The sequence below is a fragment of the Mycteria americana genome, chromosome 1 (genome assembly GCF_035582795.1).
Source record: "Mycteria americana isolate JAX WOST 10 ecotype Jacksonville Zoo and Gardens chromosome 1, USCA_MyAme_1.0, whole genome shotgun sequence".
Taxonomy (NCBI): Eukaryota; Metazoa; Chordata; class Aves; order Ciconiiformes; family Ciconiidae; genus Mycteria; species Mycteria americana.
In genome coordinates this window covers 92,710,458-92,723,343 of record NC_134365.1, presented here as the reverse complement: position 1 = coordinate 92,723,343, position 12,886 = coordinate 92,710,458, and the positions used below count along the sequence as shown (strand labels likewise).

Below are 12,886 nucleotides of genomic sequence, written 5' to 3'. Positions count from 1 at the left end.
ACAGTTAAATAAGGAAGCAGCAGCTCTTTACACTATTTGTGGCCCGTCTGATCCCCAGCCTTGCACACGCACCAGGCCATTCCCCATGCCTTTGAATCACAGACCATCATAACAAGAGGAGGAGCTGGAAAGCTAAAGGCAGGCCATGGTGAAAACCATTTGCTTCTGGGACACAGACAAAGCACTCAGGCTTCCCAAACCACAGCATAGCAGACACCACAGTACTCAGGGCAGATCCTAAGTAACAATCGTAGGAGAAAAGAAGGAAGAGGTGTTCATACTCAAGGCACAGAGCACTTTATTCTGTGCAGGACCACAAGGAAAAGAAACCAACCTACAAGCTAGTAAGGAGGTGAAGTCTGGTGCAGACAAGCTGAGCAAGTGGACAACAGGAGCCGACGTAGTTCTTCATCCCTCCAGAGGATGTCATTGTAGAGCCACCTAAAAAGGCGAGCTTTGTGACCCAAATCTGGAGAGTGAATAAATACCTAGTTTTCAGCCGCTCTTCGGACAATAGCCCCAGACCTCCCTATTTACTTTTCCAGAAGTAACCAACTTTCCCTAGGTCGGCGTGCAACTTGTGGAAGGACAGGAGGAGCAGCAAAACCCATCGTGATTTGAGAGATGTGCAACAGGTTAGCCTGAAAAACAAATGGTATGCATGCTCCAGGCGACTGGGCTGAGCAAAGGCATGGGGGCTTTACAGTCATGCCTGCTTTCAACCTTTTTTGGTGCATGAGCATGGATGGGTGTGTGGAGAATGCATTCACACACAAGGAAGACAAGCAAAGAAAACTGCAAACATGGAGTCTGTGTTCAAGGATAGCAGGAACAGACTGTGTTCTGCAGCCATTGAGCAAGTGCACCCAGGAAAGAGCCGGTGGAGGGGGTGGTCTAAGTGCTTGTTCACCCATTTCTGTGGTTTGTCTCACAAAAAGGTAGTCTTTGGTTTTGTGCATATTTGTCCCAGCAATCAAAAGGAAGAAGCACTAATGATGTTCATGGCATACCTCTGTAATAGTTTCTAGCCCTAATGATGCATCTTAATTTTGAGAGTCTGATGCCACACTGGCTTCTCTGCTGAGCTAATTCGAGCTTCTGCTGCCTTTGGTCCTTCATGTGGGACACAGGGGCATACATGCCTTCACCACAAGCCTCAATCTAAGAAGACAGAAGATGGTCACAAGTGGAAATGCTGTATCAGTGATGCAGAGCAGTAAAAAAAGAGTCTCAAGGCTACTGTGCAATCTTAGAAACTGCCACAGCTTACAGTACTGCTTCTGCAAATCAAATCATGCACCTTTTCCTCATCTCGAATGTCCACATGGACAATGATCTGGTGATTGCTATACTCAGCTTGCCAAAGTGTCTTGAGATCCTTCAAGAAAAATAACTACCTGAGAGAAATTCTGCAGTTATTGATGGTATCCAGGAAGTTGGAAGATAGGGTCTGTAGCTCAGCCCCTGTACCAAACAGTGGGTTTAAATACAAGTGAGCTAAACAACAGAGCCTCTGGGCTTTACTGTATCAGGCCCCTTAGCCAATGTTTCTCTGTGCGCATGCACCACACCGGTTTTCCCATTAGAGCGTATCAACTGGAAGTAAGTCATCATCCTTTCCCAAGTATGATTTAATAAGACCAAATCCAGGGGATGACCCAGACTACATCCAGTGCTAAAGAATCACTTGCCAGCCAGCCATGCAAGCTGTGTCTTAATCTCCTCTCTTCTTTGCTGCTATTTGTTTTGGGGGTTTGGTTTTGTTTGGTTTTTTTTTACACGGATAGATTAAATTTCCTGCCAACCCACTTTCTCATTCAACCATATTACAGAGGAAGTGGGGGGAAGGAGGAAATCAGGAACCAAGCAGAAAATGGCATTAGAAGGCTTAGTAAGAGTCTGATCCTTAGCCATGTGCACCATCCCATTCCTACACATCAGCAGTGCTCTCTAAAGCAAGGGAGCCTCAACCACAGGGAAAGAAAAAGTGTAGGTGAGCTAATGAAACCTTTCTCTGCACTGCCCACCAGCTGGCAATGAGAGCTCTGGACTAGTACCAGGCTTAGGAAATGTCTTGTGTGTGCCCCCCCTTGCTTAGGAGATCACAGATCTGGTAATTCTCAGTAACATACTCCCAGCACTTACAACATGCAGAGGCAAACATGGAAAAAAGCAGGCTGAAAAAAGAGCCATAGCTTTTCATTCTCCTTGCTTTCAAGGCTTGCTTTGTCCCTGATGTTCACCTACTCCCCACCTGAGGAGAGACATAGCTCAGTGACACTGAATTCCCTTTCTCAACACCTATATTTCTGATCCTCATCAGCACGTCTTGCCTTACTCGCAAGAGAAGAGCTGTAACAAGGGCACGGTGGGGTACCCCCTGTTCATCTGGTATCAGGACAGCAAGCTGCAGGCAGGATGGCCAGCAGCACTTGGAAAAAGCACAGGGAGAAGGGCAACTCAGTCATCAAGATACCTCACAGCAGCACTGCTCCAGGCCTCCCTTTAACAGAGGCCCTATGAGTTAATAGGAGGGCTTGTTGGATTTGCTCTGAAGTCAACATGTGAAAGGGATCTGCTTCCTCAGTTTTCCCTGCTCTCTGTCTTAGAAATGTTCAAGACCCTCTTAAAAGAATCTGCCAAACCATTTTGGGTGCACTTGGTGTTGGCACACATATACACAGACTCATCCACTTGCTCACAAACCAGCAGCACCATGACTCGGAAGATCCCAATTAGAGTGCAGACACAGAAAGGCACTTACGTGCCTGAAGTAGGTGAAGCTGGGATGCAAAATGTTGCTTCTGAGAGAAATCCAGTAACCTGCAAAAACTTACCAATGTGTTTGATGAAACCAGAAATTTATCATGAAAATTCCCCCAATATCTTTCCTTTTGGGGGGGGAGATCAAAAAATTTCAGTTTAATTTCCTCTGCCCAGTACCAAATTGATCACCCAGCTACCTCAGTCCTGGGTGTCAGCTGAGGCTACCCTGATTTGAGGTACTCTTCATGAGGACCTAAACCATGACATAAGGAGGATTGATCTCCTGAGCATCCCAGGTCCTCATGGGGAAGCCAGGCAGTCTTGGACAGGACACCATCTGGTAGACTGGCTTCCACTGGAAACTCATCTGTGTTCTGGCAAGGGTTTGTTGAAGTGCGTGCATCTGGGTAATTTTATTTTTTTTAGTTCAGATGAATCAGCAGATCCAAGTCCAAACGCTGTGTAAGTTAAAAAAACTTCTGGCAGTCTACAGACCAGATTTCCCAAATGTTTTAAATTGAGGTCTCATCTACACCAGCCTCTAAAAAGATGTCCGCTTCTAAAGTGTAAAGCATCCTCTCATGGTTATTTCTCTGTCTCAGCACTCAAATGTACAGTTAATCCTTGTGCTAGAACAAGTTTCCTTCTGATATTCTTTCGTAGGAGGTGATATAACCGATAGGTACTGACATTTAAAGTAATATCTGTGGCAGCCACTGTGGTGGACAATCCCTACTACACAGCTGGGGTTGAAGGCTGTCAGCAAACTCAAGCATTTCAATAGTGACTTCCACTTACAGCTGTAATAGCTTGAACCTTTGTTTGCTTTTTAATGATCAATAGTCACTCTGGAGCACTATCAAAACCTCTAACTGGTATTATTTTTGGCTAGATATTTGTATTGTAGCAATGCCTGAGTAGGTACAATTTACAGGCTAAAACTCCAGCACACTAGGTGCTACACAAACCTAGTAAACTATCCTATGTCTTAGGAAATTCTGCTCTAGATCAATAGACAGAGACATGCAGAAGAATGACGTAAGGGGAAAGCCAGTGGCAAGGAATGGATAGTATAGCAGAATACTGACAGAGCTATCATGGGAATAAAATGCAAAGATGCTATTAATGTCACATCAAGGTTGCACAATCAAAAGATGAAAAATGCAAACATTAAGATTCCTACGGCAACTTTCCAAAAATGGCAATGCAGTGATCTCATTTACTGTAAGGCCTATAGCTGAAAACACATTTATAGGAGTATTTTAAACTAGGTGTTGAAAAATGCCATGCAATGAGAACGCGATGCATGTGCAGCAGGGCTGAATTACCACTGCTGTTGGATCTATAGGTTTCTGGTTTTAATAATAATTCTCAGAATACCTGGGGGATTTTAGAGAAGAAACAGGGAAAATGAAACACAGAGAGAAAAATGCAAAATCTTTGGCAAAACATCAGGTTGCCCTAACTAATAATAACCTTCTGCTAGCAGCTGTTGATATGGACTGTGTGCTTCCCAGTCCCCTTATGCCCCAGAAGCATGAATGCTCAGACACTGAAATTTTCCGTGCTCTATCTATGGGGATCAGCACTTTTGTTAACTTCCTGACAGTTTCCCCCATCAAACTTATTCAGATGCCCAAGAAAGTCAGTGAGGACCTTCCTGGTGACAGCCTTAGATTTTGGATATGGCTTGAACACGCCATGTTTCAGACTGGAAAACCAACATATGAGCAAAGTTAGGCAATTTAAAAAAAAAAAAAAAATTTCCCACATCACTCAAAAGCAGCAAAGGATCTCCCACACCAAACGACAGAAAATAAAACTCACCTTTGTCTAGAGAAGTCAAAGCCTTGCAAGCCTGGGAAATCATACCTTCAAGGACAATGTGTAAGAGACTATTATGAATGAGAAAAACAAGGCTATAGTACCAGGCTTCACTACCAAACTGGCTTGCATAATAACATGTAGGTCTTGGTTGCGTGGTCACTGCTTACTGCCTGTCATACCAAGGATGTGTATTAACAACCAAATTCATTGTAGTTACAGAATGGGGGGGGGAGGGGGGAGGGAAGCAGCAGCAGGCAGTAAGAAGTCCTTTTTTTATATGAATAAAGTTTTATTGAATTTTAGACAATTAGAAAGAACAAAGAAAGAGGAGCAAACAGTCTCATGGAGGGTAGGAACCAGAAGAGCTTTCCCAGTAGAGGAGGGGAACTGCTGAGGGCAGTGTTCCCGTAAATGTTGCACAGGGGCTGTTATAAAAGCAGAGAGAACGTGTCTGGGCTTTTCTTTGATTTTTTTTTCCCCCTCCCACATTAGGGTTTCTAAAGCCACTCTTCTTCCCCCTGTCAATCCTACCACCCAGCAGCAAAGTGAGCAGACAAGCAGAAAAGACTGCTCTGGTGAAACATGTGTACACACACACAGAGCAACTGCCTGCCTGCGCTGCCGCAGGGGTTTGCACCCATTCTGGACAGATTTGTGTAGGAGGGGGAAGGCAGGGAGGTTGGATTTTTTTTTCCTCATTTTTCTTTTCTTTTTCTTTTCTCTTTTCTTTTCTTTTCTTTTCTTTTCTTTTCTTTTCTTTTCTTTTCTTTTCTTTTCTTTCTTTTCTTTCTTTTCTTTACTTTTCTTTACTTTTCTTTTCTTTTCTTCTCTATTTTAAGCAAAGAAGGCACAAAATCTCAGCCAAGCTTCAAACCTCGCGCTGCCTGGGAACCTCCCCAAAAGCCAGTCCGTCCATGTGGGAACCCAGCCCTCACCTCTCCCCCTCTTCCTCAGAGTCTGTGCTTGCATTTGAAAGGTACCGCTCAGGCAGAAGGCCCTGCCCAAAGTTTGTGCACTGTTAGGGAAAGTAAAGCCGTGCCAGGACAAGGGAAGTGGGGATGACGAAGAGTCTGTTGGCTTAAACAGACCCTTTTTTCCAATGAGAGAGCTATGGAAAGTCACCTGTGACTCCCCACATTGCTTTTCCAAGAGCAGACCTGGGAGGGCTGTGGTGCTTTTGGAGGTTACCACTGCCTTTACATGTGCAAGGGTTGGTGTTATGCAGGAGGACCTGGCCACTTTGAGCCAGTGCTCTCTAAGAGGGTAAGTCCCAGCCCTCAGTCCAGCCCTCCAAATGGCACCAGGTTCCTTCAGTGGTTTCAACTCTTGGCTTTGATTAAGGCTATTTAGTTGCAATAGAAAAAGGATAGGTGCCAGCCACAACCACCTCCCTGGCTGCGAGGAGATGGCAGAGCCACTGGCAGATGCCACCAGTACCTGGCCCGCGGACACTGCGGGAAGCAGGGGAGGCAGAGAGATAGCACGTGGGCTTGCACAGGGTTACCCCCTCCATTAAGCCCCTGCTTTCACTCTTTCTGAGGAAAGAGATTTGGAAATGAATCCTGCCAACCTCAGTGTCTGGGAAGTCTGTGCAGTGGGAGAGCAGGAATGAAAACTGATGCATCCGTGTGAGGGCCCCACAACACGTGCCCTGCCATGCCGGCCAGCCCTGGATAGCCCCATAAGGAAAACCCATCATGCAAACACCAAAGCTGTGGGGTTTGAAGCCACTTTCCCCGAACCAGAGCAGCCGATGATGCCTGCTGCTCTGGCATGCCACCCTGCTCCTCTCTGCCTCCTGAATAACCCCAGCAACACCCCAAAAAAAAAAGACACGAGCCCTATAGCAGCAGCAGCAGCAGTGATGCACCCTCGCCCTGCATGGAGCATCTCAGGGAAAAACACTGAGACGGCTGCATCCTCCAGAGCCATGAACAGGGCTCTGGCAGCACCCCAAGATAGTGCAGGAAAAATACCCAGTCTGAGGAGGACCTGTGTGTGTCTGTGTGCGTGCTGGGGTGGGGGAAGAACTGCAACAAATAAAGACAAATGCTCTCCGGTCCGCGCCCTTGCCCAGCCACCCCCTTGGCCAGGCTGATGGCTGTGCCTCCAGATTGCCCCTCCAGCTTGGCCCGTGCCTCCTCACACCCAGCCCCGGCGCACCGCCCTCCCTCACCTGGCAGCAGGGCCGGGGCCACGGGGAGGGGGCCAGGACCGCCATGTCGAGGCATACCCTGCCTCAGCACCCCTCCCTGCTCAGCCCTCCCTGCTCCAATGCAGGCTGTCATCCTCTTGGAAATAAAACAGCAACAACAACGGAAAAAAAATAATATATATATATATCTCCCCAAACCTCCCTGAAAGACCCAAATGGATGGAATCGACCCTCAACAAAACCAATGGGAAACAAAAGCAAAAGTCCCCCCCGAGGTCAGGGCCAGGTGCACGTCCCAGCCAGGGCCCAGCAGCTGGGAGTGCGTCCCGACCTCCCTGCTCCCCCGGCCTTGGCACATCTGCGGCGTCCACCGGCATGAGGAGCCCCGACAGCCGGGGGGGGATGCGGCACGGCCGGGGCTGTCCCACTGGCTGGCAGCAGCCTCGGAAGGGGAGGGCAGGGGGGAGAGGCGCATGTGTGTCCCCCCGCTGCCTCGCCACCTTTCAGGAAGGAGTAGGGTCTCTTCGCCCCACCGGGTATGAGAGGCCCCTTGCTTGGCTCTTGGCCACTGGCATGGCCCTACACAAGGGAGCCGGCCCGGCTCTGGGCGGGCACCATGACAGGGACAGCCCCGATCCGCTCCAGTGTGGCCTGGCTGACGGCATAGGAGCGGGTGTGCGGCGGCCGCGGCTTCCTGCTGACTGAACCGTTGCTCCGGATCACCTCCTGAGGGGACGGTGCCGTGCTGGCCGTCACCACCAGCGTCTTAGGGGGAGCCGGGGATGGGTGGCCGCCGTTAGCATAGACGGGGCGGGTGCTCGTGCTCCCCGAGCGGGAGAAGGGGGGCTGGTGGGCGTCATTGCTGTTGCTGAACCGGGTGAAGGAGTCTGTGGCGTGATTGGCTTTGGGGTCGTTCCAGTAGCGGCTGTTGTAGGTGTTGGAGGAAGTGAGGGTGTCGTTCTCCGACGAGGATGCATCAGCGTGGAATGTCTTTGCGGCAGAGGAGCATTTGGGCGGCAGGTCGTCCTCCCTGGGAAAGAAAGGGTGTGAGGGCATATGGAGGATGCTTCACCACTTGCCCAACACCCACTCCCCGCCACACCCTGCTGGGGTCAACACCATCAATTCAAGGTGAAGGACAGCACCAACGTGAACCAGCATTGCTCCTTGGCCTGTTTGCTCATCCCTTTTTGCAGGACCCAGCTCTGTGCACGTTAACTGCTCTGTGTGCCTGCCGCTGAGGCAAACAACCCATGCTCATGTGTCTAGGGGGGCAAAACCAGTGGTTGTCACAGCCACCGGTACTACGCAGGCAGTCAGTATGACTGTACCTGTACAACCAATGAAGCTGATCCTCAGGGGAGCTGCAGGAAGCTACCAGAGGGAAACAGTGTGGCTGTAACACCAGAGAAGATTACAGTTGTATCTCCAGAGCTTTTCAGCTATCACTGTCTGGTATTGTGCACCCCACCACATGCAGAGTCACTCTCCTGTGGAGCTAACAATGTCAAACCAAAGCTCTCAATAAAGGTAATACTGCAAACAAAATCTGTCGTTACCATTCTTCATTTGCTCCCTCCTTTTTCTGGACTGATATGGACATCTCCTGGCCCAGGGGAACACACTCAGGATTAGCAAGAGTGAGATTTCTGATTGCCTTCCTACCAGCTGCTGCTTTTGCTGGGCGATCAGAGCTCCCGTGCCACCAGCTTTCCCTGGTCCTTACCTTATCTCATTGGGAATCTCCTCCTCCTCTTCTTCTTTGTGTTTATTTTTCCAGTAAAACAGTGCCACGGCCACCAACACAATGCAAACAACAAGCACGATGGCGCCTGTGGCCACCGCTCCTGCAATCAGGCCAATGCTCCGGGGGTGGGCTGTGGGGACAATTGAACAGAGAAAGGAGAAAAAATCAGGGCTGGGCTGTAGCCACCCATGAGCATTTGAAGTTACCAGCTTGGGAGGGGGGAAAAGCAACGTCCCCATTCCAGGGCACAATGATCTTCCGATAGAGAGGCACATGGTGGCTCACAGCAAACATGGTTACACACTTTACTGTCACAAGACAGAAGCAGGTGGCCAAGCCTCCCTTGGCAAAACACTTACGTGCAATGACTTGCAGGTCCAGAAGGCAAGTGCTGGTTCCAATGGCATTTGAAGCCACACATTGGTAAAGACCTGAGGACACAGTGCTGATATTTCGGAGTGTGACAGTGCCCTGGACTTGGTCTAGTCAGAGAGAAAAGAAGGATTTAAGTCCCTCCCCCCCCTAAGGAAAAACATGAAAAGGCAAAGCCAGCAAATAGAGAATTTTGGTGTGAGACTCTTAAGAGAGAAATAAATTAGGAAATAACCTTGAGATGGAGGCATTGTGCGCGCGCACACACACACACACACAAGATTAGGTCTTAAGGAGCTTACACTAGATGTTTCTTTTTCTTCTTATAGATGAATTTCTGCAAATGAAAGCTTGGGACTATCAGCATTGTGTGAGAAAAGGGAGGAAAGAAGAGATGTGCAATTACCTATACCCAGATCTACCTGCTAAATTCAATCCTGCCCTGCAGAACCCCTGCTCTTCCATCCCTGGGCTCTCCACCCCCTGCTTTGCCATTTTTCCTCATTCCTGGATTATGTAAAACTTAAATGCTTGTGTATTCTTAAAATACAAGATAAAGGGCAAAGGTACAGCTATCACTACTTGGGCAGGACACCTAGGCTAAGAAATCTTATGGATGGGACTTGGGGCTGAGCAATACCCAGTCTGATCAGAGCCTTGCTCTTACACACACCTGAAAGGCAGCTCTGGCAGTAACTTATTGGAGAACAGTGACCTCAGTGTGAAATGCTGGCAGTATTTTCCTGGGATGGTTCTGCCTCCCTTCTCCCAGTTTCCAATCTATGAGCCTTTCATTTGGTTTAAAATGCAGGTGAGTCAGCAGCTGAAGTCTCCAGCCACATGCCAACATCTGGCAACCATGTTTTCTCTCCCATTTGACCAGGCCCTTGTTCCTCAATGGGGAACATGTTTCTGTACCAAAAAACCATGAAAATTTAAGTGGCCACTGGAGGGTACCTAGTCCACCATGGGCTCTAGGAATCTTCGTTCCAATAAAGTGACCATGCAAACGATGGCAGACACTCAATGAGCCATGCCACCTCTGGCAGCTCAGACAAAGGAAAGCCCAGGCTGTCACCTGGGAAATAAGAGGATAATCAACAGAACGAGCACCTTGTGTGGCAGTTGGGGGCAACTTGGGAACATTGTCCAGTTTCTCCCAGAGGTATGTTGGCCGGGGGATGCCTTCTTCCGAGCTGCAGGTCAGTGTGATATCGCTGCCCACGTCCAGAGACCCCTGGATTCTGCAAAGTGGGGCAGAAGGAGGAACTGCGAGAGAAGAGGGGAAAGTGACAGCAGATCAGGAAATATGACCAAAAGCAGGCTCCTTCTGGACACGCGCTGCTGGGGAAAGCAAGGACACTGGCATGAGCTGACAAGGGGACAAGAAGGAGGCAGCAGACAAAAACCCATTAAGGTTTGGGAGGTGACAATTCACGAAGATTCCTGACCCACCAGCCCATCAAGGTTACAGACTACTGCTGACTTTCACAGGACCCAGTACTCTTAGATCCCTCTCTAGAGAAAAAGAAGGTGAACATTTCTGTGTTTGAGACAACAAGGGTGGTGAGAGCTAACAGAGCTGCAGACAGAATTTGCTGTGGTTGGGTTTTGCTTTCATATGCCTATAATGGCACACACTCTGGAGTATTTAACATCCTAGTACTAATTGCTTTCATGAAAAGGAAACAAAGATCTAAAGTCATTCTCTTCTCCTGTTGCTATGCACAAAACTCTTATGGTCTCTTCAGCTCTCCAGGATGCCCTCGTACTTTATTCATTCTTCTTTGCAACTCCACATCACAATGCTGCCAGAAAAGCTTTCTCTCCAGCATATTTGTAAAACTCCATTATATGCTACCTGCATATGAAGGCTATGTGCCATACAAATTCCCACAAGACCCACAAGGCAGCCCATCCCTCACCACAGGATGTCCGTGGGCTCCAATGCATACGCTACCATATTGCTCTGCTATGACGCACTATCATGTGCAGAGGATCCCCTTGTCCCCGTTCCCCCCCTCTCCCCCCTAATCCCAATAAACACACCCAAGACAGTAAGTCCAATGACTCCAATATTCCTGACGCCTCGGTCGGGAAGATTGTTGACCAAACACTGGTATGTGCCAGTATCCGATAGCTGAGTGTTGTTGATGAAGATGGAGGCACTGGTGGTTGGCATTGTCACAGCAAACCCCACTCGCCCATAGAACTGGGGTGCACCACCAAAGATCTGACCCCCTTGGTAGAGAATAACCTGGAAAAGAAAGGAAGTCTCAAACAACACTCTTCAGGAGCTGAGCAAGGAGGAAGAACAGCAAGCAAAACATGGACTTCCAAAGCCGAAAGGACCTGTTCCTAAAGCATCTCTAAATAACCAGACTTCAATATACAGTTGTCCCAGGCAGACCCATCCTAGCAGAGGTGTTTTCTCTGAAAGAGGAACACACTCTGTAGCCTGGTTTATGTCAATAAAAATGTTCACAGAGGTAACAGACCAGATATCAAGTCTTCTGGCATAGCTGGATGGGCAAACCCAGCCTGCTTCATATAATAGTCGTTACCCATCTGGACAGGATCGATGTAGAGAGGCAGAGACTCTCTGCAGGTCAGTGAGTACTTTTCTGGAAAGCATGCATCCAGTGGACAGTATCATTTTGAGTCTCAGCAGTAAGATCCTGCCATGATTTGACACTGCTTACCAAAGATCATTGGGATGAACTGAATGACAGGCAATGCAACCCTTGAATCTGCACAGCCTCTACCAGTCGGACGGCTTATATAACAGTCTGTACTCAGACCAAGTCCCTGAGGAGCAACTACTCTTCAGTGCAGGTTCTCGTAACTGAATACCAAATGTGGTAGGGGCAGTGTGACCCAAGACAGATGCATTTCAGAGCATTGGCATTCTTCTGCTGTCAGAGTATGTGGGCAAAAACCAGGCCAGCAGATCTCAGGTTATGATTCTTGTGCTCACCACAAGAGACTCTTATTGCCAATGTTCATAAGAATGGACTTGCATAAGCAACAGTCAGTGAAAAAGTAAGAGGGGAAGTAAAAGGGGAGATGAGTGAACGAGAGGCCATGTGTTCTGGCACATTTTACATAGATTTCACAGGTTTAAGCCTGCAGCTGCTCCCAGATCCTCCAAATCCCATATCCGGTGCACCAAAATCTGGATTACATCTCCTGTGCTCTTTTGAACATACAAACCACCAGAGATCCAGGGCAGCCATACTGTATCACATACACCTGCCCCAACTGCACATCCAGCCAAGGCAGCCAAGGACACAATGCGCATCAGTTAATAAAGCATTGAAGAAATCAGATTCATGTAAGATCCAGAGGGCATGTTCAGCGATGAAGGGAACATTCTGGGACAACCAGAGACTCAGCATTGTAAAGGGACTACATCCAGATCAGTGTGAAAAGGGTGAGGAAAAGGAAAGCCCCAAAGAAATGCATGTTCCAGTAAGAAAGGACCTACCTGTTGAGGCTGGTTGGCGTTAGAAAGAGGAATGACCATCCAGATGACATTAAGGTTAGTGAGAGCAGCGTTAGTGGTGAAGGTGCAGGGCAAAACTGCTGTCTGGCCTCGGGCAACCTGGATACTCCCTGAACTGACTGACACCTCCAGAGGACACACCAGACCTGGAAAGAGAAGGACACCCAGTTCAAGCATTCAGAAGAAGGACACCCAGTTCAAGCATTGCAGGTGGCCCCATACACATGCAGGTCATGACAGCAGCATCCTGTTGTTACACAACTGTCCCTTATTAATTACTTTAGGCTAAAAAGAATTATATTCCTGTCTCAACAGATCAGGCTGCTGTCATGCAGACATTTTTCACAGGCAAATGCAGATAGGCGGCCCTTTTAAGTGAGAGCACTCTAGTTTCAGAGCCTCTGAAAACAACAGGTTTTGTTTTGGCGACAGGGAAAGAGCCAGAAGAGCAGCCAAGCTGTGTCTAAGAGATAATGAAATATGTTTTCAAACCCGTCAATCTTAATGATACCCA

At 48.3% G+C, this 12,886-nt stretch overlaps 1 protein-coding gene across 4 annotated transcripts; it reads right to left on the bottom strand.

Moving 5' to 3' along the window:
• Positions 1-7,327: 7,327 nt before the first annotated feature.
• IGSF11 (immunoglobulin superfamily member 11) lies at positions 7,328-12,469 on the bottom strand. 4 transcript variants are annotated; one of them, XM_075491803.1, is made up of 6 exons: positions 12,355-12,469; positions 10,917-11,124; positions 9,981-10,136; positions 8,854-8,977; positions 8,475-8,540; positions 7,328-7,778 (listed from the first exon to the last, which is right to left on the bottom strand). In XM_075491803.1, the coding sequence occupies exons 1-6, from the start codon at positions 12,391-12,393 to the stop codon at positions 7,328-7,330; spliced, it is 1,044 nt and encodes a 347-aa protein (XP_075347918.1). In that variant the 5' UTR covers positions 12,394-12,469. The 4 variants fall into 4 exon arrangements, with proteins under 4 accessions (XP_075347918.1, XP_075347919.1, XP_075347916.1 ...); XM_075491804.1 differs by having other exon boundaries at positions 8,926-8,977; XM_075491801.1 differs by having other exon boundaries at positions 8,475-8,625; positions 8,855-8,977; positions 12,355-12,444.
• Positions 12,470-12,886: the final 417 nt, after the last annotated feature.